This window comes from Tenrec ecaudatus, chromosome 2, assembly GCF_050624435.1.
Source record: "Tenrec ecaudatus isolate mTenEca1 chromosome 2, mTenEca1.hap1, whole genome shotgun sequence".
In the NCBI taxonomy this organism is placed as follows: domain Eukaryota; kingdom Metazoa; phylum Chordata; class Mammalia; order Afrosoricida; family Tenrecidae; genus Tenrec; species Tenrec ecaudatus.
Window position 1 is genome coordinate 73,201,097 of NC_134531.1, and position 27,697 is coordinate 73,228,793.

The following is a 27,697-nucleotide window of genomic DNA, read 5'->3' on the forward strand; positions in this document are numbered from 1 at the left end:
TTGGTTCTGAAAACCCACCCTTGACCGTCATTCGCAAGTTCGTACACCTGTTGGACCAAAGCGACTTAGATTTCCAAGAGGAGCTGGAGGTGGCACAGCTAAGGGGAGAAGTGGTGACCAAGATCAGAGCCAACCAGCAGCTGGAGAAAGACCTCAACCTCATGGACATCAAGATTGGCCTCCTGGTGAAGAACAGGATTACCCTGCAGGTCAGTGCAGCTGGTGGGACTCTGGGCTCCCAGGAGAGAGGCGGCCCACAGAGAAGTCCACAACGCCTGGGTCCAGCCGCTGCACTCATGTTTTGGTGACCCCCCCCCAAACCATAAAATTATTTTCGTTGCTATTTCATAACTGTCATTTTGCTACTGTTATGAATCTGGAAACCCCTGTGAAAGGGTCAATTGACCCCCAAAGGGGTCGCAACCCCACGGGTTGAGAACCTCTGGTTTAGGCAAAAAGAACCATTTCTACTTAACTTTCTAAAGGACCTGAGACTTTATCCTATGTACCCAAAAGCCCTCAAAAGCCAAACTGACTGCCATTGAGTCAATGCTGACTCACAGCCCCCCTGTGGGTTTCCCAGACTATAGCTGCTTACAAGAGTAGAAAGCCCAGTCATTCTCTCTTGGAGCTGCTGGTGGTTTCAAACTGCCGACCATGCGGTTCGTAGCCCAAGGTGTAACCACCACACCTCCAGGGCTCTCTATCCTATGTACCAAGCTATGGAATTATCTTACCAATGTCACGGGTACTGGCAGAAGACACAAGAGTCTTGGATCAGACAAACTATGTTGTTGTCCTACAACTTCTTTTTTAATGGTTGTGCTTTATATCTGTGGAATATAATTTGGCTTCTTGTTACAGATTTAAACAATTTTTTAAAAGAAGAGTTTCGAAAAGAATTTGCTTAGTAGCCAAGGAAGGCAAGAAATGTGCTATCATAAACTCAGACTTGGTTTTCTTCTGCATGGTGATGTGGGCGAAAGTTTGCCGAGCAGCTCCATTTTCCACTGGGCAGGGAGTGCAGGGTTTGTTTCAGGAAGCTGCCTGAGTTCAACCCCCTCCATGGAAGAGGGCTGGCTCCCCAGGAGCAGACTCAGAGGCCAAGATTGGACCCCAGGGCAATGGCAAACAGAGGCGGGCATGTTTGCCTTCATCCAAATGGCTGGGAGCCCCTGGTGGCAGTGGGTGGACAGGCGCCTACCGGGTGTGCACAGCACAGCCTGCTGCAAGTCAGCCTCACAGAGCCGACTTTGTCCTCAAAGCGGGTACTGCAAGAGAGCAAGTCGCACACCTTTTTGTTTTCCTTTTGGGGTTTCCCAATATATATGAAAGTTATGGTCCCACTTCGGAGGGTGCAATAGCGTGATGAAATGTTTGATGTTTTGTGAGAGGTACCAACGTGTGACAGACATGAAGTGAGCACACGCTGGTGGAAAATGAATGCCTGGAGGCGTGGCTCTGTGCTGGGTCGCCACAAACCTTCCGTTTGTTTGAAAAAGAAAGGAAAGATGCAGCATCTGAGACACAGTAAAGTCAGGTGCTATCAGATAAGGGCCTGCCTGATACTCCCGCATGCCCCCACAAAGGAATCGCCGCTTGGCAAGCTGGATGTTGGCAGCAAAGATGAGGGCGTCACAGAAAGGTTGTGGGGAAAGATGGGGGTAGAAGATACTGGGATTTCCCGGGAACTTTTTGATGTCCTCTCTCCCTGTGGAGTCCTCCTATGGAGGTTGGACTAAGAGACTGAAAGAAGTTTTAGGAGAAGGAATTTTGTTGCCCTGAGCGGACAGTGGGGTTTGCGTGTTTGCCTGCTTGCTCTTCCTGGGTGAGACAGGACACACACTTATATAGTGCCTTTCAAATAGAGGTCATAGCACGCCAGTGGCTCCTGAAATCAGTTTAACGGGTCGGGTCGCAGTTGGCCATTGTATAAGTTAAATAGGATAGAAACACTCACTGTATCCCAGCAGTGAGGATACATTTTATTTCATCCTCTGTGTGTGTGTGTGTGTGTGTGTGTGTGTGTGTGTGTGTTTACCTATAGTAACTACCAAAACCAAACTCTGCCATCAAGTCAATTCCAACTCATAGCAACCCTAAAGGACTCCCATGTGTTTCTGAGATGGTAACTACTGGAGCAGAAAGCCCCATCGCCCTCCCATAGAGCGGCTGGTGGTTTCTGACTCCTGCAGCCACTCTGCTGCTCAGGACTCCTACATGAATTACAAGAGATACAATGTGTCTGTTGCTGTGGTTAACTAAAATGCTAGTTAAACCCTAGTCTCCAAGAGCTACTCTTGGTCATAACCCTTTGATCTCCCCAAGGGGGCGCTCTAACCTGTAGTAGTCAATGTTTCTGGTTCTGTGTTCTAAGGTTTCCTGTAAATAGTTAAAGGAGTCAATAAAATGATTTATTTGTAATACAAAAATAAAATAGTTAAAGGAGCTCAACCAGGATGGGGGTTTATTAATCAGGGTACATCTTCATAATTTGCAGTGAAGATCCCTGTCCCTTCCATGTTTAATTAAATTTCGACATTATATTTTTGGCCAGAGCTTTTTAAAATTGAGCTATAAATCACACGCCGTAGAATCCATCTTTCAAACAAGTCCAACTCATATTCACGAGGTCGTGTAGCCCACTGCCTCTGTCACAGGCCTTGAACTTGTTATTCCCCCAAAAGGAAATGCCAGTGATAATGTTGGAGAAGCAGACAGTGGCGAAGGCTGCACAGCTTGTGAACACACGAAAGCCTCTGGAGTGGACCTTTTTTCCCTAAGTTACAGAGCAAATTCATTTTCCTCCCAACAGTTTTCCCATAGCTCGTTGCATGTGACATTAGCCGGGATTCTCTTGTTGTCACAGCACCTGTCACTCCTGGCACAACCGCCTTGTGAATTGTACACTTTTAAAGGGGCGAGGTTTATGCTGTTTGAATTTCATTTCAGATGGGAAAAAGAAAGAAACCCCATACTCCTTGGCAGTCGCTCGCCAACCCTTCTCCCCTTCCAACAAGCCCCCGGAATCCACTGCTTCTGGTGTGGGCAGGAACAGCGTGTTTTGGCCGATTAGTGTCCGTGGAATCATGCGGTGTGTGGCCTCTCATGGCTGGCTCCTTTCATGCAGTATCATGTTTTCAAGACGCACCGCTGCTGCAGCACATCTTCATTTTTATGGCTGAATAATGTCCCATTGTACGGATAGACCATGTTTCTTTATATGCTCCTAAGCTGATGCACATGTAGCCCGTAAGATATTGTTATATGTTCTGGACACAGGTCCCTTATCAGATGTATGCTGTATAAATTCCACCGTAAGGCAGATTTCTGAAGTTGTAGAGGAGCTTTGAGTGCAAATCACCTTAATGACAACAATTCAGGGTCACCGGGCTTGACCCCTAAGACCTTCTTTCACACGTTCTAGTTTCAGCTCTTGCATTCAAGCCTGGGGTCCTTTTAGAGTTAATTTTTGCAAATGGTGTGAAGTAAGCCATCCAACTTCCTTCTTCCACATGTTGTCCCAGCATGCTTTGTTGAAAAGACCGCCACCCCATGTCTACAAACATAAGCATCACTTAATGACTTTGGCACCTGCCTAACGTCTCAAGAGCAAACGAGTGCAGTTTTTGGAGAACGTGTGTTGTTACAAAAGTCAGAGATTGGACAAGTTATCGTTCCCATCTTCTTTCTTACAGGATGTCATTTCACACAGCAAGAAGCTGAATAAGAAAAAAGGAGGAGAAATGCAAATATTGAATAACACTGACAACCAGGGAATCAAAAGTTTGAGTAAGGAACGGAGAAAAACACTAGAAACCTACCAGCAACTGTTTTACCTGTTGCAGGTAAGAGCTGTTTATTTGTCTCTGGGAGTTTATTCCATGTTTGTGATAAAGGCTGAATTTTTGTTCCCTCCCTGCTTCACCTGTTACAGCTTACGTGTTTTGAGCCCCTCAGAAGGGCTCCAGTGTCAAGTTCTAATCTAAGTGCTTTACATGCATGATCTCGTGTACTCGTACCACGGCCGTGGGAACACAGTGCTCTTGTTACTCCCATTTCACCGAGGAAGAGAGGGAGACTCCAGGAGAAAATGGCAAAACAGGGGGTCAGAGGCTCAGGCAGCTGGACTTCGTAGGCCCGGCTGGCTCTTCTCCACACTCCGTTGTTCTGTAGCGAGCAGTCTGCAGAAAGCTCCAGGCCTGGTAATGGCGGAAGCAGGGGCTGCCGACCGAGGGAACGTCAGGGCTGCAGACTGGTTCGTTCTTGGCCAGTGAGGGGAAAACCAGACGAGACTCTGGGTTTTAAAAATGTGGGTGACCCAGAATGCTCCCTGCAACAGGAAAGTTGACAGGTCGGAGGCCGGGTGTGGGCAACTCATAAGAGTTGGAGGTGGCCCCTTAGGAGCCTGATCCATGGCGTTGGGACATGGCTAGATCCGAGGAGAGCAGCCTCAGCAGCCGCCGTCTCGGAGCTGAGCCGAGTGACCTTTGACTCGGCTCATGGAGAGACTTGGGTGCTTGCTATACAAGGTGCCTGATGCCCTTTCACACACACTTTAAATATCTGTGTCTGTCTGGTCTTACTTTTGTCAGGCATGACCAACCCAGTTAAAAGCCATGAAAAAAATTAAACCACATGTGGGATATATATATAGATAGATAGATAGATATCTGTTTGCTTGTTTGTTTGTTTTTACCAGAGCAATCTGTTCTGCTCTTTTGGGGTTGGGTTTAGGAAACCAACCTGCATCTGAAAGGTCAGCCGTTTGAAACCACCGTAATCTTATTATTTTCATGGAATTACTATGATTTAAGTGAGTAGTTTTTTTTCTGTTGCTTCTAGACCATTGGTGAGAACTCCTACGTAAGAGGTTATGAGTGGACTTTAGTACCCAGTTACTGATTGGACCTTGATTGACTCTGTCCACTTCACTGACACATACAATTAAGTCATAAGGAAACCGAAAAACAGTGACAGATATAGATAAGTCCCCCCTTCTACAGGAGAGAAGCAGCCCCGGTAGCATAGTGGGTTGCACATTGAGCTGCTTGCTGACTGCAAGGTCAGCAGTTCGAACTCACCAGCCTCTGAGGAAGAAAGCTGAGGTTTTCTGCTCCGTAAAAATGAGGTCTCAGAACCCCACAGAGGCAGTTGTACTTTTTCCGCTGCAGGGTTGCTATATGCCTGAATCGACTCCGTGGCAGTACGTTGGGGTTCACGCTTGGATCAGCAGGGACAATCCTCCTTCCTTAGAGTCTGGTGTCCTTCTGTCTGTGGTCATCTCTTCAAGGCCCGGACATGCCTGGGTCTTTGCTGAGAACACCGCGGACATTAAGTAAACGCTGAAAATGTTACCTGGATCGGAAGACAAGAGGTGTTGGGAGTCGAGCTGTTAGTTTGCGGGAAATGGGAACTCCCCTCCTCACATGCTAGTAGATGGGAGGACGTGTTCTTCAGACCAGGGCTGGTGCCTCAGCTGGCCACTGCGTGGCAGCACAGAAGGGAAAATGTTAGCTCTCGGAATTATCTGTGGGATTGCCTGCCGGGCAGCTCCCCTTCCAGAAGGCAAGCAGGTGGGCACTCGCCACCCTGGTGGTCAGCCACTTCGACAATACGGCCTGAGGCATCTCGTCGCTGTTGACATCTGAACCGCCAGGCGGCTGAAGCTCCTGTCATTTTCTACTCTCGGGCTTTGACAGTATTTGTGTCGCGACAAAGCACAAAATTGAGTCACTAGCCTCTGAAGGGTATTGTTTCCCCTAATACATAACTGGCGGCTTAGTCATGTAAAAGCAGAGCATGGTGGCATGTGCAGAATGATTCCCCCACGTGTGACCGTCCGAACTATCCCCAAATGGTCCTCTCAGGGCATGACCATCCAGTATCCCGTTAAGGCTTTCTTTGAATTCTTAGGTATTTATTTATCTCTGTCTTTTCTCCTCTCAGAGCCCTGGTAGTGTAATGGCTATGATCTGAAAGATCTGCAGTTCGAAACCACCAGCTGCTCCACGGGAAAAAGATGGGGGCTCTACTCCCTTAAACGGTTACAGTCTTAGAAACCCCCGAGACTTGCCTGCCTTTTCCTGCAGGGTCACTGAGTCACCATCAACTCGATGGCAGTGAGTTGGTTGTAAATGTTCTCCTCTCTGCTTTTGAAACATTAGCCCACACTGCTTGAGGAAACTGTAAACATGCCATTTCCTCTGACCCGTAGACTCACGACTTGGCACGCACCCTCAGCCTCGACTTCAGGATCAGCCTCCACCTCAAGTTCGTAGGTCATAGGAGGAAGTGAGAGGCCTACAGGCAGGAAGAGTGGGCTGCTTTGGCTTCAGGGTAAAATTTCCTCCTCATAATTCCCATGTGCTTCATGTGGGCAAAGAATCGTCACAAAGCTGCAGAGAAGTACTCTTGGCATCTTCTTTGTGAAAATCCAACCAATTACTTATGAGCCGGGAACAGTAAACTAAGTAGCGAAGTCAAGCATATGGTGGCTTTTCTTAAAGACTTGAACGCCCAACTGTGGGAGTCTTCTGTCTGAATACCAGTCTCTATGGATAGAAAAATAGTAATTTTTACTTTCATCCAAAGGAAGAACAAAGAGTAAGGTTATTATATTTCTTTGCTAGAATATCTTCCTATGCAACCTAATTTCCTTTTCGCCTATCCTCTACTGGGTAGTGGAGCTAATGGAGAAAAAGCGCATGATCCTCCAGGTAGTATCTGGTATATGGTACCACGCAGGAGTCCCTAGGTCTCTACATTTCTGCCAAGCTTTTAAATTGCCTTCCCCCCCCCTTACCTTACCCCAATTTCTTCTGGCATTCTCCTTATCAATTAGCTTGCTCTTCAAACTTCCTACTTCTCGTCACTTCTGCCTACTCAGTCCTTCAAGAAAAATATGTCCATTCCTCTGTCTCCATCTTTGAATATAGCCTTTTCCTTCCTTGTCTGAGAAGAGGAGACCTGCTTCCATCTCTTCATCTATGGTTCTTCTAGACCAGTCAGTTTCACCGACCCCTGATCCGTTCTCAGGAGAAAGATGAGGCTGTCTGTCCCCATAATGACGATTCACAGTCTAAGGAGCAGGTGTTCTCAGGCAAATATTGGGCCACCGTTAGGCGAATCCAACTCAATGGCAGTAGTGAGTGTAGTCTGTTCTTACCAGTGTCTTCTGATTGCAGATTCTGTTGGCTGCCCTTCTCTCCTGTGTCTTTACAATATGTGGCTTGAAAAGGTTAACAGTGAAAAGTTTCTGTCGTCTAATTATATATGCATCATATGTGCTATCGTATGACTCACCGCCATCAAGTCTCTTCTGATTCATAGGGTTTCTGAGGCTGTAATCTCTACACAAGCGACTTCCACAGCTGTCTTCTGTATGGTAGCTAGTGGGTTAACAGGCAAGTGCTTTAGCCACTGTGCCATCAGGGTTCAATTAGCTTCCTCATATAACATAGTATTAATACTCCGTGATCCGTTTAAAGTCTTATTTTCTAGCTCGCGTCTATATCTCTGCACTGTCAGTGAAGAGTTGAGAATGGAGTACAGTTTTTTCCTTTAGTGATATGTAAATTATCATGTTGGTGAGGGGGCTTTGCTTGGATCGCTTCTTCCCTCTTTACCTTCATTTTCAGACCCATCCTTTATACCTGGCCAAGCTGATCTTCCAGATGCCGCAGAACAAGTCAACTAAATTTATGGACACTGTCATTTTCACGCTGTATAACTACGCTTCTAACCAACGCGAAGAGTATCTGCTCCTCAAGCTTTTCAAGACGGCTCTGGAGGAAGAGATCAAGTAGGTATAAGGGCACCCGAGACAGAGTGCCAGGGAGTAGATCCTCTTTGTCACAGTGGCCCCCGCTGATGGACGGGAGGAGAACCTAGCCCGTTTTCACGAGCACTTTTTCACCCACCAGTGTTCCACAGCTTAGGGTTCAATTAGCTTTGTATTTTGCATTTATACAACAACTGGAGATCAAGAATACTTGAAAGTCAGCAAGAAAATGTATCTTACTTTCAAGTCCCTGAGTTGTGACCAAGCCGTACAGCATGGTCCAGGATGAGGGGTAAGAAGAGACATCTCTGCTGAGTAGTTAATCCTTTCTTGCTGAAAAGAGAGTGATTTGAAAATGTGTCCATTAATTTTGGCTAAATTGTATTCTGATTCTGTTTCTGTTAAGTGTCTCTGTGTGTATCCATAGATAATGGTTGGAACAAAAATATGACAGATGTCCTTAGTCAGCTGATTTGTTGCTACCTTAGGCCATGCTATTTAGATGGGTCTCCTAAGCATTACTAGTCAGGCACCTCTGCCCTCAAAGTGTCTATAGAAGTCAAGAAATATGACGTGTGTCAATAGTAAAACTGTGCCGTGAGATGCAGTAAGCACCACACGTGACCACAGCGCAGCAGGAAATCGAGGGGATGGGCTGACGGATAAAGATTTGATGGGAGAGGAGGTGCTTGGCCCGTGTCCTTGAAGAAAAGCCATGGCGGCACAATAGAGCGTGATAATGAAGGGCACTGCGTGGACCGACGTACAAGATATGTTTGAGAAGATCGATTGGCCTGGCCAGGAGGTGGCTGGATTCGTGATAGCAAGAGATGAAGACGGGAAGAGGGTGGGGGATAAACCATGAGGGACACTAAATAGAGCCTTGAGTTCTGGGGCTCTGGACTTCCTGGGATGCTGTGCAAAGGTTTCTGAGGAAAGTCTTGACATGACCATCTTCTGCTCGGAAGGGGAAGCTGCTGGCCACGAGCAGGATATATTGGAGCTGCGTAGGTCTAAAGGCAAGGAGGGTGTCTGGCCAGGTGGCAGCAGGCATGAGGTGGTCTTCTTTCGTCATAACTTGCGTTGTACAGCCACTCCATTCAAGGTGCTGCACTGCATCCTGGGCCACACTTTGTCCGGAACTCTCACTGAAGGTCAGCTTCCTGGGGATCGCTGCAGCCTCGTGAGGGAGACACTTTGCTTTCTTCCACTTTATAGATGAGAACCCGGATGGACGAAGAGGTGACGTAATTCGCTCCAGGCTACCCTGAGCAAGGCTCAGAGCTGGAAGTTAGCTCTCATCTGACTTAGACTCACAGCCACTATGGAAAATACTTTGCAAATCACTACCCTGTGCACCCGGGCAGCCATGAACCAAGATCTGTAACACACGATTCTGAGTCAGTGTTTCCCAGGCAGTTGCCCTGCCATCTGCTGGCCATGCAAATTGGTCAGCTTTGTAAAACCATGTGTAGCCAGGGTCTGAGAATCTGCCGGCACGAAATCAAGCAACAGGACTTGAGTCACAGGAAAGCATGAGCGTGGGCAGGCATCCAGATGGAGGGAGCCGGAAGGCTCGGTCCATGTTGAGGCAGCAGGGATGGTGTGCGCGAAGGCGGGGCCTATCTGCGGGAAAGCAAGTCATTCACGTTAGCAAATACACACAGGTGTTAGAGGAGCTTCCGTTCGAAAGGTGGGGCCAGATGTTGGGGACTTGTGCTTTACTGCACCGGTCTCTACATGAACAAACTCAGCATGGATCCTGTGGGTGACCACTGGGGGACGGACGGTGGGTGGTAAAGTGGCAGCTCCACGGCGATCCTTGAGGAAGGCAGGTCTTGGAACAGTGCAGAAGTGAGCCGAGAGGTGACAGGGCCGAGAGCAGAGCCGGTGCTGGTTAGGAGGCTATTGCTGTCCAGAGGGGCCGGCCCGATGGTCTGAATGAAGTCAGTAGATGGCCAGTCGGGGGCAGGGGTGAGAAGAAGAGGGAATAAGAGAGTTGGGCTGGTGAGGAAGGAGCCGGAAGACTGAACTGGGCCCCCAGAAAGTGCCTCTGAGATCTGGCTCTGTCACTTACCGACAGAGTGCGTGTTCTTAGGCAAAGTACTTAGAGGCCGCGAGGCACTGGTTTTTCATCTTCACCGGGTTGCTTATCCAGACTCCTCACTCTGGGGACAAGGAAACCCCCACTCAGTATACGGGTGAGCGCTTGGGTCTCGAGGACTCCGAGCCTTAAAACAGGTGGCGGAATAGCAATGTCAGGGAAGGGGGAGGGAAGCGCTGTTAAACGAAAAACCCAAGAACACATTGTAACCTGCTGAAAATAGAAGCCAACATGGAAGCAAGGACAATAGCCACAAGGCAGTGGCCAGGCATCCCTCCACTCCTCTGCCCCCTCTTCTGACAGCCACCGTCCCTCCCGAAGCACTCTCCTTCTCTGCGGGGTTCAATAAGGACTTGACAAGGTCGCTCTGCACTCACTGACAGCACTCGTGATTATTGGGCTTCATTCAGGTGCGGTGTGAACAGGTCCCCACAAGTCAGGATCAGAAAACGTCACGGATACAGGCTTTTGCATTTAGAAGGGTAAGGGAGAGGTGGGAGGAGAAAGGAGAAACCGATCCCAATGATCTACATATAACCTCCGCCCAGAGGAACAGACAACAGAAAAGTGGGTGAAGGGAGACAGCGGTGGGTGTAAGACATGAAAAATATATATATAAATGGTCAAGGTTCATGAGGGAGGGAGAGGGGAGGAAATGAGGAGTTGATATCAAGGGCTCAAGTTGAAAGAAAATGTTTTGAAAATGAAGATGGCAACATATGTGCAAATGTGCTTGATACAATGGATGGATGGATGGTTGGATGGATGGATGGATGGATGGATGGTGATAAGAGCCTTATGAGTCCCCAGTAAAATGATTTTAAAGAAGAACAAGAATGTTCTTGGCCACATGGTGTAGCCAGTATGCATTGCAAGGGATGAGAATGAGCTTTAAAGCACTGTGGGCCCTTCCTTTAGGAACTGGAAGGGATGGAATCCGTGTGCATTGTTGGCTGGGGTCCATTTCCAGCTCATCCCTGCCTTCTAGGCTGAAATTCAGGCAAGTGAGGAGTTACTGGTAGATCCTTACGTTTCTGAGATCAAAATACATACCTTATACATGACTGTGTTTCTTTTTATTCATGCCAATCCCATTTTGAAATTCGGGGAGAAAAACAGCCCCACAAAGCCTGCGGAGGGGGCGGAATATACTTTGTTTAAAACTCTTATCAGTGGAGACAACTCATTTTGTTTGGGCTTGGTGATTTTCAGATCCAAGGTGGACCAGGTGCAGGAAATAGTCACTGGAAACCCTACGGTCATCAAGATGGTTGTCAGCTTCAACAGAGGGGCCCGTGGGCAGAACACCCTGCGCCAACTGCTGGCCCCAGTGGTGAAGGAGATCATCAATGACAAATCCCTGATCATCAACACGAGCCCAGTAGAGGTGTACAAGGCATGGGTGAACCAGTTAGAAACACAGACTGGAGAGGCCAGGTAACTAAGCAGAGAAAATCTTAGCTTTCGGTCATGTTTCATAATCATTTCACGTGAATGTTTTTCATAAACGAGGGGTACCCCTCAAAAAACGGAATTCCCCCCCCCCCAAAAAAAAATCTACGTATTTAAATTCTTTTTTCAAAACAACCTTATCACCTTCAAAGTGCTCTCCATTACACTTGATACATTTGTCAAATCTGCGATTCCATTCTTGGAAACATTTTTCAAACTCACCTGTTGGATGGCTGACAGCACCTCCCTCGTTTTTCTCTTCACCTCCTCTACATCGTCAAATCGCTGTCCTTTCATGTTCCTCTGCATTTGCAGAGACAAAAAGAAGTCCCGCGGAGCGACGTCAGGTGAGTCAGGTGCGTGGGGCAAGAGAGGCATGCTGGTGTGCTTGTTTGTTTGTTTGCCAAAAAGTGGCGCACTGAGATGGTTGTGTGAGCAGGTGCATTGTCATGTGGCAAAACCAGTCCCCCGTCTGCCACAAATCAGTCCTTTTTTTGTCGCACACTGTTAGACAGTCTTTCAGAACCTTTAAATAGAAAGCTTGATTAACAATCTGATTTGGTGGAACAAACTCCAAATATACTACGAGTCAACATTTTTGTTCGCTCAGGAAGTTGATGGACGTCCAGACTGAGGCTTTTTAGACATTTTAACCTTTTTTGAAATGAGGAAACCACTCGTTACACTTGAGTTTTTCCCATAGTGCTGTCCTTGTAAACTGTGATCAACATCACAAGTTTCTGCAGCGTTTTTCCTGAGCAGAAAAATTTTCCCAGTTGCACGCTGTTCTCTTAAATCAGCCATCACAAAAAATGAGGTTCAGTGACCAGAGAGAACCTTCCCAGGCAATGCCCCTGAGTACACTAACTCAGAGAGAGTTATTTGATGCTTTCCTAGCAGGAAAAATGCATACTACATTTTTGGGGGGCGCAGAGGATGGAGGGTTTGGGTAGGGCAGGTGGTTGGATACCCCTTCGTTTACACTTAAACTATAAGGTGGCAAGGGAAAAGTGTACTTAGAGGAAGTCGGTTTTCAATCCCAAATATATGTCTCTTTATCATTCCCCAACAAGTCACATTCTTGGTGTCCCTAAGTCATAATATTAAAATGGCATTTTCATATTTCAGTACTAGCTGGTGATCCTCCGTGCCAAAACTTCTGTAATTCTCTCCCTATTTAGTCTTTGTGTCTCTAAACCTAGAACATTACATGATCCACCCACACTTCTTCTTTACCTGATAATGCATACCTTTTTATAATTACCAAATAAGTAACTTCAAAAGACAAGCAGAAAGCCAATTAGAATTGGCTTATTCCAAGAATTATTTGTCGATCTAAGTAATGCAAACTTTTTACTTTCTATGAAATATGACTATACCCATAAACTACCCTTATTAGAATAAGAGTGATTAAGGAGGGTCCCAGAAAATTGTTCACACAGGATGTAGTCACAGCATGATTTGTAACTGCAAAACATTGGGAAGGGGCCAAATATTTCGCTTTGGGGGTGTATTGGACAGGGTTCTCTAGAGAGACAAACCAGATTGCTACTAATTATATATAAATATATTTTTAAAGATAGATATATAATTCAAGAAATAAACTGTCAGTCCCCAGCTCCAGAGACGAACATTCCAATCGTGTGGGCTTAAAGGGACCTCAACTTACAGCGACACAGTCCACATGCTAGGCATCCCACAGGTAGTGTACCCCTTTAAACTGAGGCACAGAACAAGCAAGCCATTTATCCCTCTGCCCTTCAGTTAATCTTACTTGTGTTTATCGGCCAGGCTGGCACAATAAACTATCGCAGGGGGTTTGTTAAATAATGTTCGTATATCACATAACAGCCATTGGTGCTGCAGTGCTTATATCGTTACACCTGCACCGAGCTCGTAGACAAGACTCGTGAATATGGAGGTTTAGTAGGGACGTTAACAGGTTACCACAAGTCAGGACCAGAGAACATTGAGGATACAGGCTGTTGTCCACAAGGGCACCTCTTCACAGCCAGCATTCAGGTCTCTAATCCTCAGCCTCTCAGCCATGTGGTTCCTTGGCCTTGGCGTTGGTCCTTGGGTCAGGACGTCTGCTGTTCTGGTCTCTTTTGCTGCCTTTTGCTGCCTCCTGGCCTCGCGCTATGCCTTTGGATGCCTCTGCCGCCTCTGCCAGTCCACACAGGGATCTTGAACATGCTCCACTGGTGCCTCTGCTCTCTGGAGGGTCACAGGATTCTCTCCACCTGCTTCGGTGATGGCACACTATTACACACCCAGTACCTTGGCAAAACTGGCTGGTCACCTCTGTTAGACTTACACATACCTTATTTGCATGATCCCACCCAGTCATTTGTTTGGAGTTACAAAGACGCGGCTAGAACTGCAAGTATGTGATCTCACTTCCCCACAGTGGGCAAAGTCAAGTTCACTATACCAAGCTGGATTTGAGAAGCAACTTGACAGGAATAAGACTGCCTGGGCCTCTGCCTTCCTTTAATCAGACACCCTTGTGTTTTCAGCAAGCTGCCTTACGACGTGACCACAGAACAAGCTTTGACCTATCCGGAAGTGAAGAATAAACTCGAAGCATCCATCGAGAACTTGAGACGGGTCACTGACAAAGTCCTGAACTCCATCATTTCTTCCCTTGATGTACTACCGTAAGTGGGCTGTGGGTGACTTTAACCGCCTACGTCTGGAGGTTCCTGGGTGCTGTGTCAAATGAACACCGGTCATGAAAGCAGACGGGTTCCCCTGATCATCGCCTTGCTGTCTTAGAAGAAGGCCTGCGTTTCTCGCTTTCCTTCCTAACTGTTCTCGCAGGAGGGCCAGTATCTCCGTCATAGCACAGTGCCCGACTCGGTTCCTATCATCAGAGGAAGTCCCGTGACTCCATTCCCATCTCACTTTATGTTCAATTTTTAGGAAAACTGCTCATGCTCAGTCGACTGGAACAATTGCCATGTTTCTTCCTCACTTGGTCTTTTCCCATTGTTTTTTTTTGTCATCTGTTTTACATGTAGTTATGGATTGAGGTATATAGCCAAAGTACTGAAGAATTCCATCCATGAGAAATTTCCCGATGCAACAGAAGATGAGCTATTAAAGGTAGATTTTCAAGAGTAATCTCACCGTCGCTTTTCATGGGGATATAAAGCTAAAATTCCTAACGTACCATTCTGTAAGATCGCACCCTGTTTGGGACCATTTATAATTAGCTGTGGATTTCCCACTTTGGATGACAGTGAACGTTGTTGGTTGTGGTGATGTGAATTTGGAGATTGTTAACATGGCAAAGGAGCGCTGGTGGCCTAGGGGGTTACTTGTTGGGTGGCTAACTGTAAGGTCAGCCATTTGAACCCACCAGCCACTTCGAGGGCATAAGACCAGGCTTTCTACGCCCATAAAGATTTGCAGTTGGAAAACCACTGGGACGGTTCAACTCTGTGCTACAGAGCTGCTAGGAGTCAGAACTGGCTCGATGGCAGTGGGTTTATGTTTTGTGTTTTCTATATACATTGTTGAAGTTCTTGATATGATTTCATTTGGGGTGCAGCAAGAATATTTCTTACTCAAGATAAATGTGCTCAGTCGGTTACTGGTTACTAGGTGGTGCAGTTTGCACTTGGCTACTAACCAATAGGTTAGCAGTCCAGATTACCCAGAGGTGCCACAGAAGAAAGGCCTGGTGGTCTTCTCTGGAACCTATGGGATCGCCGTGAGTCGGCATTAACTCACAGGCAAACCGGTTTGGTGTTCTGGGTTTTGTTACTGATGGGTGGGTGATGTTTACCCACCTTCACTAAGCTCCCTGATGGGATTCAGATCTGAGCATCATCTTGCTCTCTTGGGAGATGAAAATGGGCTTTTGGGAAGGAAAGCTCAGGCTCTTGGGTTTGCTCTGTCCAACGTGGTCTTGTCCCTCTGCATCCTCCATCACTCCAGATCGTCGGGAACCTCCTGTACTATCGCTACATGAACCCCGCCATCGTGGCCCCTGACGGCTTTGATATCATCGACATGACAGCAGGCGGCCAGATCACTTCTGACCAGAGGAGAAACTTGGGATCAGTGGCCAAGGTTCTCCAACACGCAGCCTCCAAAAAGCTGTTTGAAGGCGAGAATGAGCACCTGTCATCCATGAACAATTACTTAGCAGAGACTTACCAGGAATTCAGGTGAGAAGCACACAAAATGAGGGGAACCAGGTGTGTTGTGTGGCTAGAACTTGAGGCATCCCCCTCTCGCCCCCAGCACCTCTGTCCCATTGAGTCATCCCCATCCATAGGATTTCTGCTAGTGGCAAACTCGAAGTACATAGTCTTCAGTTTCTGGTCTGATGCAAGTTTTAATCATGAGAATTTTAAAATCACTGAGTTCCATGCTGGCAAATTCAAGAAGAGGTGTTTTTTGTTTTTTTTTAAGGAAGTTTCTCATTCAGAAAGAATTTGCCTTAAAAACATCAAACAATTGTAGGAAACAATTTGGCTCTAAAAGATTGGGAAAGTCCAGATTTTGCATTTGTTGATGATGATGAATGAATAGGTTCTGCCCTGTGACCTTTCTTCATCATCTGAGGGTAGCTAAAAAATTATATTGCTACTAAGATTCCAGTTTATACGCACATGTAAGCTGAACCAAAAGTATTGCCATTGCGTCGTTCTGACTCCTAGTGGGCATATAAGACAGAGTAGAACTTCCCCTGTGGGTTTCTGAGAGTGGAAACCCTGACAGAAGCAGACAGCCTCACCTTTCTCCCAGGGAGCGGTTGGTAGGTTAGAACTTGTGACCTTGTGGTTAGCAGCCCAACACATAGCCCACTACACCACCAGGCTCCTCACATGCATCCATGCATAGGTTTATTCAAAACAGAGCATGTTTAAACATATCTCTACAATCAGCGGACGGCTGCAGGCAAGTTCTCACGGGAATACATTGGTTTGGTCTGGTTAGAGTACCCTCTAAAAAGATACTTTTTATGCCATGATTTTGAACTTAAGGCTCATCAAATTTTGAACAGAACTGAAATGGACGTTTGCTGTAGTCATAGAAGCTCTGTAACAAGTTAGGGGAATGCTGCTGTCGCCTAAGACAACAGTTTTTAAATGGAGAAAGCATTTCAAGGAAGTTCAAAAAGACCTCACAGATGATCCAAGAGCGGGAAGACTGTCAACAGCTGCACAAATTAAAAACCTGTGGCTTCAGTCCAGAACCTGGTGGCGGAGGGGGGGGGGGGTCTGTAAACTTGCCACCGATGTGAGAGCCTAATGTTAGTAGTCATCACATCATCCCTTCAGACGTCCCCAAATTTAAAAGGCTCACACCCTGAGTCCTTCCCAGTGATGGGGAACAGAATTCTGTGGAGGGAGAGGAGAGAGATGGAAACACCATCTTCAGAAGTGTGGAGACCTTAGAAGAGGCTATGTTGACAAACAATAGCTTCACCTTTTGATATTTTTGTTTAATAAAGGTTTCTATGATTTTGTTGCAATACTTTTTTTATTTACCCTTGTATATATGATTTTAGCCTATTGGCTTTGAATGTTTTTCCAAATTACATATATCACTGATCACTCTACGTGGCCATGACAGGCGTGAGGCCGGCCATGGGGTTCACTGAGCCCGGTGCTCTCTGAGGCAGCAGGACACCTGGTCGGTCATGCTGTTCTGTCTGTCTGCCTTTTACACAGTCCTTAGATCATGAAGTGTGACATCAGTTTGGCCTCATCTAACTTCACGTAGAGAATGAGGTTTCATTCCTCAGTTTTCCTCTAGGTGAGTGACATCAGCCTGCAAGGGTAGTTTGTGATCGCTTATCTAGAATATATGACCTCTTTGAGAAAATACTCCTACAGCCTCCTGTTACAGGATAGTTTTGCTTTCTCAAGCTGCTAATTTCGCCCCTTGCTGGCTAAAAAGGCAGTGCCCATTCCCAGTGTTTCTCACCACAGCCTGTGCTTGCTAACGCTTCCCTTCCCCTGCTCATGGAGGACTCCTCATTGTCCTCTAATTCCCAGCCCTTTTGCATTTAACAATAAACACCACCAAAAGCTTTCCCACGTGTGATAATGATTGCTTTTGTAAGAATGAATACCAAAGTTGTCCTAAGGAGTTGGAGATTGAAGAAATCCCCAAAGTCCAACTCTTCTAAGAGGCTAGTCTACTCCATTCTCCCCGCTCTCGATTCCCCCCTTGAGTAGATCCCCTCACGTTTCTAGCCTCGGTGAAATCCTGCAGTGCCCCACAAACACTCTCCAAAGCCTGAGGGGTATTTCACATTGCGGTGGGTGCCGTTCAGTCCAAAATCCAAAGGTCAAGATGCTGGGTCCAGAGGACACATTCCACGCCTGGCTTTTACTGCTGAGAAGATCACACCTTTTGCTTCTCAGAGGCCTCGTTTTAATGTGCAGCAGGATGGCACTGCAAGAAATCCTGTTCATAATTACTCACAAGTAAAACTTGGTATCTTCACCCACCTCCTTACCAGGCCCATGCAAGGAAAGGTTGTTGGGTGGAAGCTACATGATGCACTCAAATCAACATGTAGCCATTAACCCAAATATAATAATCTGCTCTCCACCCCTGGGCTGGATCTTATTTATGCACATATGACCTTGGGTACCCCCGGTAGGATGTTGCTGGTAGACATTGACCTGCGTCTAATCTTAATCAGCCAGCCTTTGTCCCAGGCCTTTCCAGAAGCAGCTTTTTCCCTCTCTGTAGCATATCGTTCCGAACTGCCACCACAACCAATGGGTCCTAAGAAGTGATTGTGTAATTGAAGGGCAAATTAAAGAAACATCAGACAAGGCATGCAAGGGCTCACCTCTTCCGTGGAGACTGGAATTAAAGAGACAGAGAGAGAAAGCTAATGTATTCTCCGACATGCTTATATAGTCTTTGCTAACGCTAAGCCCCAGTAAGCACATACATAACAGGCAGAGGGCATGGGACAGGAAGGCACATGCCTAACAAGGTGGGCAGGTACTAGAGTTGAGATGGCAGCTTAACCTTGGCCATCCCTGAGCTGACTTGACCTTAGGTGTCCCAGAGCTCTTCTTCAGAGGAACAGTCTATGATCCTTATCAGAAGACAGTGGGCCAGATTTCGGGTGGGGCAGACAATAGGGTCTGATGGCTCTTGATGGCAGCTAGCCTCTGGGTGTGCTAGAGAGCCCCCATGTGCTGAATAGGAGCATCTTTAAGTAGCCTAGTATGGCAGGGAGATTGTGGGGAGGAGTTTTAGTCAGGAGAGTGTGACTGGGATTCATCTCCAACTCACAAATGTAAAAGCCTTCCTCCACCAGAGTCTGCTTCCCAGACTCCTTAAATATGAGCGTAGAAAATTCACCTGCATACACTGTCTTCCCGGTTCCCAGTTCCCCACACCTGACCTCCATACAACTAACAGTCTCTAAGATAACCATTAAAGTCGACCCTGCGCTAAAGACCGAGTCTTGGGTCTTCAGCAGAGAGATGCCCTCCGCAGTGGGCTACAGCTGCCGGTGACAAAGTCCAGAGTTCTAATAGCACATAAGGGACGATGGCTGGAAGAGCCGGACTGATTGAGTAGAACTCACTACACTTAAGTGCAGCTCTTTTTCTCCGACCCACATATTTATCTTTTAGATTCTTCAACAAGCCATTAAAAAATTATAGCCGAAAAAATGAGCAGGAAAACCCAAGGTCACTGGGACACTTCTACCTAGGAAGGTAGAGGTCATTGCTGATGTATGAGCCTCAGATGGCCTTGGGAGACATAGCAAGGGTGGTCGCTGGCAGTTGACTTTAGAGATTAAGCATACACCTGACCTATGCAAAGGTAGGGCACAAACTACCGGGGACTTCTCCCAAACAGATCACAGCACAACTTGCTTTTCTTGATCTCTGTCCAAGGGTACTACAGAATTAAGACTGGCGCAGGAAAAATAGGACATTTCTGCCCTTTGGGGCCTAGCTTTAACATTCTTCCCACCAGCCGGCAACGAATTATTCAGAGCAACTAAGAGTAGGCGGAACTCTGGAGTTTTGGCAAATTGGGAACAGATGCTTCGCAGGGTCGACAGGGTGATGTAGGTCCAGGAGACTGTATCCATTAAAGCAGTAACTTTGATGACTCGCTTGTGGCATTCTCTAGGATGACTAGATTCTCAGATCAGTAATGAGTAGTCCTGACCACTGGGATTTTTATTGTTCCTTCAGTGCCCGTAGCTGGATACCATCGGTCTCATGACCCTGAAAGGTGGGAAGTCCTGGGAGCTCTCCCCAATCCTGTGGGAGGAGCTGGCCTCGACCTGGGAGACAAGCAGCCTTGGCCTCCTCTGTCAGGAGCCAGGGGGAAGAGGGCTCCCCATTCCCCTAAGCCTTGGGTCATTCAAGATTTCCTAGCCATTCGGATGAAGCTCACCAATTTGCCTCTTGTCTTAGTAAGATTTTTTTCCCCCTTTTTAGGAAATATTTCCAACAAGCATGTAATGTTCCCGAGCCAGAGGAGAAGTTTAATATGGACAAATACACAGACGTGGTGACAGTCAGCAAACCGGTCATTTACATTTCGATCGAAGAGATCATCAGCACACATTCAGTAAGTGGGAAGGGAAGTGCCTGTCACCCCCCACCCCCACCGTGCTTCAGACTCTTAAAGTACTTAGTCTCAACAGGGATTGACGTAAGCATATGCAAGGATTTAGTCTATCACCAAAAAAAAAAGCCCTGGATTGTTTATTCCTTGATTCTTCTGCAATAACAGTACTTTCTCCCCAAAAATAAATGTTTACTCTTTACTTAGTTTATTTAGTCCAATCTTGAATATTTTCCCTGACCAGGGATGGGCCTTAGTGGTCTCCCCACCCACCAAGTTCACACTGCCTGGGCCCAGACCGCTCTCCCACCTGATTGATAAATCCTTTGAGCTTTTTCAGTACTTTCTGGAAAATAGAAATATATCTTCTACTGTTTGGCTGTAAGCAGGAAGGAATAAGCAGGCTGATCAGGGAAGAGACGAAAGCCCTGCTCAGCAAGGCTGTTGCCTTGTGTCGTCCAGTTGGTTCGCATTCGGAAGAGCCCATGCACGACCCGGGGAGCCTGCCCCGTCCTGCATCACTGCGCCAGTCACTGCAGCACGGTGTCAGTAGTCCACCTCGCCGCGTGTCTTCTTGCTGTGCACCCATTCTCGCCTTGCCAAGAAGCATCATGTCCTTCCTCGGGGACTGTGCCCTCCTGATAACTTGCCCAAAGTAGTTGAGGCTGAGTGTGGCAATCTTGCTTCTAAGCAGTATTGGCGGTGTGTGGTAAATCCAATATTCTTTACTAATCCCGAATGCATGTGCATCAGTTCTTTGATATTCCGTCTTCATTGTCTAGCTTTGACTTACAAATGAGGCAACTGGAAATGCCATACTTGTGCCCCAAAGACCCCTCAATACAACCAAGTCCATTCTGACCCACAGTGACCCTGTAAGACAGAGTAGAACTGGCCCTGTGGGTTTCTGACACTAACAATCTTTCCAGGAGTAGAAAGCCTCATCTTTCTCCCATGGAGCTGGCTGGTGGTTTCAGACTGCTGACCTTGTGGGCTTTGTCCACGGGTCTCTGCTGCATGTCTTGCCAACAGGAGGGTGAGAGCAGAGAGGGTAGCCTGCCTCTTCTGATGGCAGAATCAAGAGAGAGGAAGTTCCCTGAATCCTCATGATCAGGCGACACCCACAAGGAGGCATCATCAGCCCGATTGACAGGCTAGACTCCACCCCTTCACTCTTAATGTCAAGTTGACACGAGATTATGTAACTACCACACATGGCCAAGCCGTGTCTGTCATACTGGAGAAATAACCCATGCGTCTTTTTACGGTGGCCTCTCCATCACACACCAAAACTCCACACGCTGGCTGCGCATCTGCTAATGGCAGTAGCCAGACCCATGCACACAAAGTAGTGTGCATCCTTTTTTTAGCATGAGAAATTCTTTCCCAAGGAGAACAGGGAGGAAACACTGTGTCCATTTAGGTTGGTTTTTTTATTTGCTTTTTTAAGTCAAAACAGTCTGCTCCTTTTATTAACAGGAATTGAAAACAGAATTATTCCTGGGAAACAAAGCTTGTGACTGATGAGGAATTCTTTCCTGAGTTAGGCCGGAGGCAGATATAGCAAGGGGAACCGTCATTACAAAGAAAGGCTGTGCCGGGTTTTGTCTCCTCAGCCAGGCGGCGTCACATGCAGACACACGCCCAGCTGGCAGCACCACCTGCCAAGGCTGCGGCCGCGGGCTTGACCCTCAGTCTTTACGGGACGTGTCTAGCTTTCAAATAGTTACTCTTTGAAAAGACATTTTCAGTAATATTTTATAGACCATAATTACCAGAATAAAAAGTGGGAGGTGACTTAAATCATGCATTTCGAGAGACAGCAGCCAAATCTCCTCAGAGCGCAAGGAAATGCAGAGATCTTGCTTGCTTACTTCCTGACACAAACTTATCTTTACTTAGAGTTCTGTCAGTAACATGCCACCGTCCCAGATTTTGTCAGACTCTATGTTTTCATCCACATGAATTTGATATATATATGTACACATATGCATACACATACACACATATATACACACACCCTCACAGTCTCCATGGCAACTAACAACATATATATGTATATGCACATGTGGTATATGTGGGGGGTGTATAACAAACATTGCCCAATCCTGTGCCATCCTCACAATCGGTCTTACGGTGGAGCCCATCCTTGCAGCCACCGTGTCAGTCCATCTCGCGGGGGGCCTCCCCCTCTTGAATCCCTGAGGATGTTATCCTTCTTCAGGAACGGGTCTCCCGACAGCGTTCTAAAGTGTGTGCCACGAAGTCTTGCCATCCTTGCCTCCAGGGAACATCCTGGCGGTGCTTCTTCCAAGAGTGATTTGTTTGCCCTTTTGCTAGTCTCTGATACGTCCGGTGTTCTCCTCCAGCACCGCAATTCAAATGTAGCCATTCTTCTTCAGTCTTCCTTATGTGACAGCCACTTTCGCCTGCATATGAGGTGATTTTGCAATAACCGAAGCACATGAGCCTTGAACACACTAAGCCTTTCCCAGAGACGACATGTTAACATGCTTCTCTTCATCTGATGAAGTACAACCAGAATGCTCCTTAGAAGTGAGCAGCGGGAGACTTGGTCTCATGGGCTTTGAGCATGATATCGGGAAAGACCAGTCCCTGGCGAAGGACATCATGCTGGGTAAAACAGAAAGGGCAGCAAAAAGAGGGAGACCTTCGACGAGACGCAGATGGCGTGACACGGTGGCTGCAACCCTGGACTCAAACAGCAACACGAAGATGGAGCAGGACGGGGTAGTGTTTCAGTCTGGTGTGTATCGCGTTGCTATGCGTCAGAACCAACTAGACAGGAAGTGTCCAGAATCACGAGGTCCACAGAGCCCACTGGTTCGTGGTTTCCTTCCAGGCGCTAGAACGAGAGGATGTAGAGATGGCTGCTGTGGGCACCGCGTTTCTTTGGGGTTATTGCCGATGTTGAGTGACGCAATGCTGGTGCTGGTTGCACAGCTCTGGACACACCAGAAATCACCGCATGCCGTGTTTCACAGGAGCGGGTGTGACAGTATGTGAAATATAGCTCAGTAAAGCTATTAGAAAGAGAGGATGGGAAAGGGGACTAACTTTGTCCTTCTGAATCAACTATTTTTATAAGATAGTTGCACCAAACAATGAAAATATCTCATACTGCCCAGGGTACCAGTCCTCCACTTAAGAAGCAATGCATTAACTTCATTTTAAATGCAAGCAGAGCCAGTGCACTGTCCTTCGTGGCTTCCCCCACCAATCCTCCAGCTCCTCGGGAGTGAGGAGGAGGCTCTCTGAAGCCAGGCGACAGCCGACACTGGCAAGGTAGTCCGGGGGTGCTACTCCCTTGGAGCCCTTGCTGGGTGGTTAAAGGTGGAAGCACCCAGTACACCCGAGTCTTAGGCCAAGCAACCATTTGGGCCTTTCTGCCATCTTTACCCAGGAGAGATCCTCACAGGCAGACCGAAGAAATAACTAATGGTGGTGGTTTTATATTTATAACTGTAGTGCTTGATTGATGCATGTTTTATATGAACGGGTGCATAAATGCTTTTCCAAGTGGCTACCGGCCATATCCGAGGCTTCTCCGCTTCTTTTAACACTCCTTCCCACAATTGTGCATGTTCCAGGCAAACGGCCTTTGCACGCGGAGCGGAGCACGATGGTCGCCTGCTACTCCTTGCAAGGGTTGTTCTGCAAGATTTCAGGAATGCCTCGCACGAAGCCTCACGTCCTGGCTGTCAAGTAGCCACTCCCTCTTAGTGTCCTCTGATATGTTAAAACTGTCTTATTGGCACGTAATGCACATACCAGACAATTCAGCAGTTCAGTCACATCAAGAAGAGTTGTCCAATCATCACCATAATCCATTTTAGAACACGTTCTTCATTCTTGTACACATTGTTATAAGGTTCTTGGCTCCCTATTTTCCCCCAACCTCCCCTATCATATCCCCAAAGAATCCTTAATTCTCTGACTGTCTCTATCGATTTATTTACCTATCCTGGATTTCATATACAGAAAAAATTTTTCATAAAAAAAACTAACAACAATAACAAAGTCAAACATATAAAAATCACAGCTGAAAAGGAAACAGGATTAATGTTTAGAAAATAGTGAAAGCAACATATGCACAAATATGTTTGATACAATTGATGTACGGGTTGTTAGAAGAACTGTAAGGGCCCCCAATAAAATGAACTTTCAATTTAAAAAATTTAAGGGATAAATGAAAAATAAAAAACAGGAAATATTCAAAATGAGAGCAAATTTAAATGGATGGATCATAAGGGAGATCAAATGATTGGAAGCTAAATTTTAGCCCAACTGCATCTGCTCACCAGACTTCAATTTCAGATCCAAACTCTACATCCGAAAAAAAACACCGGGCAAAAGTCCAAAGTCGAATGAACATGTAAATACAGGGCCGTCTGAAACTATCTGTTTATCTTGTTCGTGTGCTGTTTTCTCCGCAGCTCCTCCTGGAGCACCAGGACGCCATTGCCCCGGAGAAGCATGACTCGCTCAATGAACTCTTGGAGCTGCTGGGAGAGGTACCGAATGTGGAAGCTTTCCTTGGTAAGCGCTTGTTCCTTCAACTGACCCGCTCATCTTTCATTGGTTGGTTGATTTTCCTGAGCTGAATTTTTTTTTTATTATAACAGAATTTAATACTTGAGAGCATTTAAAAGGAAATATCTGTACTAGTGTTGTTGGTATTGTCAATTCCAAATTAATAATAGCCCCATAGGACAGAGTAGAACTGCCCCATAGGGTTTTCTAGGCTGTGATCTTTCAAGGAGCAGGCCAGGAGGATTTTCTTCCACAGAACTGGTTTGAACTGCCCACCTTTCAGTTAGCAGCCCAGTGTTTAACCATTATGCCATCACAGCTCAAGATAGTTCTATTATCCCTTCCTGTATCTGTGAGTCTACAGCACCTCAATGGCAGTGAGTGGCTGTAATTAAGAGGAGGAGCCCTGGTGGCAGAGTTGTTACGCGTTGGTCAGCTAACCACGAGGTGAGCAGTTCCAAACCACCAGCTGCTCCACAGGAAAAAGATGAGGCTTTCATCTCCTGTCCTGTACAGAGTTACAGCCTCAGAAACCCACCGGGGCGCTCTATCCTGCCCTGTAGGGTCACTGTGAGTCAGAATTGGCTTGATAGCAAGGAGTTCAGCTTTTTAGTTTGTATTGAGAGAAATGTAGTGGTGATGGCTTCGACTGTAAAACAACTTGATAGTCCTGAAAGTAAGCTCTTGAAACACTAGAATTGTCTCATTCAGGAGCCCAGTGTATTTAAAAATGAGAAGCCCCTTACTGCGCTGTCTAATGATTACTTTTATCAACAGTTCCCTCTTTCAATGACTCAGTAACAAGATTGATCTATGCAACATGTTGAATATCTATGTCCCAGGCTCTTTTGATATCTCTATTGAGATTTTAAAAACAGAGACCAAAAAAAGCAGACACTTCGGATATATTAGAATGTGTTTGTCAATTTCTGGGCATATCGTTCTGCCTTTGGCATCACGGTGAGAGAACTGGAGGACTAATGTGCCCTTTTTTTCTGCAGGCGAAGGAGCAGTTGACCGCAATGACCCTAACAAGGAAAGCACACTGAGTCAGCTCTCCAAGACTGAGATTTCCCTTTCCTTGACCAGCAAGTACGATGGACAGGATGGGGAAGCCATAGATGGGCAAAGTCTCATGATAAAGTAAGTTTGGGGTCTGCAGGCTGTATGTCTTAAATCCTGCATGTTCAAATTCTGAGAGAATTGACCTTCATCCCTGTGAATATTGGAAAACATTATGCTTCTCCATCAAATCTTTAACCAAACACACGGTAGCAAATTTCAGAGAGAACTAAATGTTCTAGGAGTTTATAAAACCTTTCTCCTTTTAGAGCATTCTATATAATGATTTGATTTCTTTCCTTTAAGAAATGAAAGCTTGTGGGGGGGTTAAAAAAAACAACAACAAAAAATGTTAAGTCCCTGGAAGGGTCTGTGTTGAGAGTAGTCAAAAAAGTTAATGAGGAAATAATCGGAACCAAGTTTGATTTGGGGTATGAGATGATCATATCAAGGGTAGGGAACACGGTAGGCTGTGATGATGCCTTCTGATTTACTGGGCTTCTTTCCTATTCAACTGGCCCAGAATTGGACACCAGCTCTGTCTTAGGAACCTATTTCCCGTCTGAAAAGGTCTCCAACACGAGGCGCCTGCGTTTTTACTGTAGTTGTTCCTTCAGGGCCTCCTGGGCAGTCCACGTCCGTTCTTTACACCCCGAGGAATACAAAGTGCCACCCACGAGCATGAAGTCAGTGGCCGTCAAACCACCCCTCACACCTGGCGACCTTGTGCCTGGCAGGACGGCCATTGCCCAGCCCCGGACATCCTTGAAAGAGTTGAGTTTTTGTTGTGGTTCTTGTAGCAGCCCATCTCACTGAGGGTTTCCTTCGCTGCAGTGACCCTCGACCTTACCACCATGAGTGTGTTTCTAGTGGTGGACCCTTCCTGTTGGCATGTCCAGAGGCAGCAGGTTGAAGTCTCACCCGTCCTAGCTTCCAGAAACATGCTGGGTGTATTTCTTGGGCAACCAAGAGTCAGTTGCACATAAATCAGAGCACTAGAAATGAAAAACACATGCTCACCCAAAAATAAGCCTTTTATAAGAACTCTCATATAGAAAAAATGCATATTAAGCACACTCAAACAGTTATATTATTGGGATGAGATTGAAAATGGAAATGGGAAACAGGGACAAAAGGGGCTAAGTATATTTTTAGGTAATATTCCACATTGCTTCCTAGCTTGGTGTCTTAAATTGCAATGTTTTTAACGCAAAGGCTGTTTCTGTCTTGCCACTGAATGTTCCAGATAAGGGACATTTCCGGTGGATTTTTCTCATGAAGTTCTTCTCCTCCGGAAGAGCCGACATTGTGTGCCATGTTGCTAGATGTGCTGCTTCTAGTCAGCTTGTGTGTTTTGACCTTGGATCATCGAAGACAGTGGTTCTCAACCTGTGGGTCACAACCTCTTTGGGGGTCGAAGGACCCTTTCACAGGGTCACCCGATTCATAACAGTAGCAAAATTACAGTTATCAAGTAGCAACAAACATAATTTTATGTTTTGGGGGTCGCCACAACATGAGGAACTGCGTACGAGGGTCGCAGCCTTGGGAAGGCTTTGTTTATTCATTCAGCAAACGTTTGGTTACGTGCTTTCTGCTAAATGCATTGGGCTTCGTGTTGGCAAACAATCAGGAGCAAGACAGAAACCGCCCCCATTTTCCAGGCATGCGAACTCTAAAGGTGGAAAGCACCGCTCTGCGGTAGAACAGAGGCCAGACCCAGTGCCGACTCATGGCGGCCAGCGTACAACAGAATGAAGCACAACCCGGTCCAGGGCCGCCCTTGTTCTGTGGCGGAGCCCACTGTTGCAGCCACTCTTGTTGAGGACCCTCCTCTTCTTTACAAAGCACGATGTCCTCTGGGGACTGGTCTCTCCTGACAGCCTGTCCAAAGTATAGAAGACGAAATCTCGCCAGGGCATGACTTCTTACATACTTTGGACATATCGTCAGGGGAGACCAGTCCCCGAAGTAGGACAATCCTGTTTGGAAGGTAAAGGGGCAGTGAAAGAGAGGAAGGCCATAGGTGAGCTGTATTGACCCAGCGGCCGCATCAATGGGCCCCGGCATAGAACCGACTGTGAGGATGGTGCAGGAGCATGCACGGTTTCGTCTGTTGGGCAGTCAGTCGACTCGATGACACCTAACAACATCAACACTAT

General features: G+C 46.7%; 1 protein-coding gene across 1 annotated transcript in view; it reads left to right on the forward strand.

Moving 5' to 3' along the window:
* IQGAP2 (IQ motif containing GTPase activating protein 2) overlaps positions 1-27,697 on the forward strand; it is a 326,459-nt gene that overhangs the window by 268,089 nt on the left and 30,673 nt on the right. Inside the window, exons 21-30 of the mRNA XM_075541193.1 lie at positions 1-209; positions 3,699-3,848; positions 7,641-7,804; positions 11,100-11,324; positions 13,859-13,999; positions 14,363-14,447; positions 15,285-15,517; positions 19,790-19,922; positions 24,377-24,479; positions 25,475-25,616. Coding sequence (XP_075397308.1) covers positions 1-209; positions 3,699-3,848; positions 7,641-7,804; positions 11,100-11,324; positions 13,859-13,999; positions 14,363-14,447; positions 15,285-15,517; positions 19,790-19,922; positions 24,377-24,479; positions 25,475-25,616 — 1,585 coding nt within the window. The remainder of the gene's footprint in view (positions 210-3,698; positions 3,849-7,640; positions 7,805-11,099; positions 11,325-13,858; positions 14,000-14,362; positions 14,448-15,284; positions 15,518-19,789; positions 19,923-24,376; positions 24,480-25,474; positions 25,617-27,697) is intronic.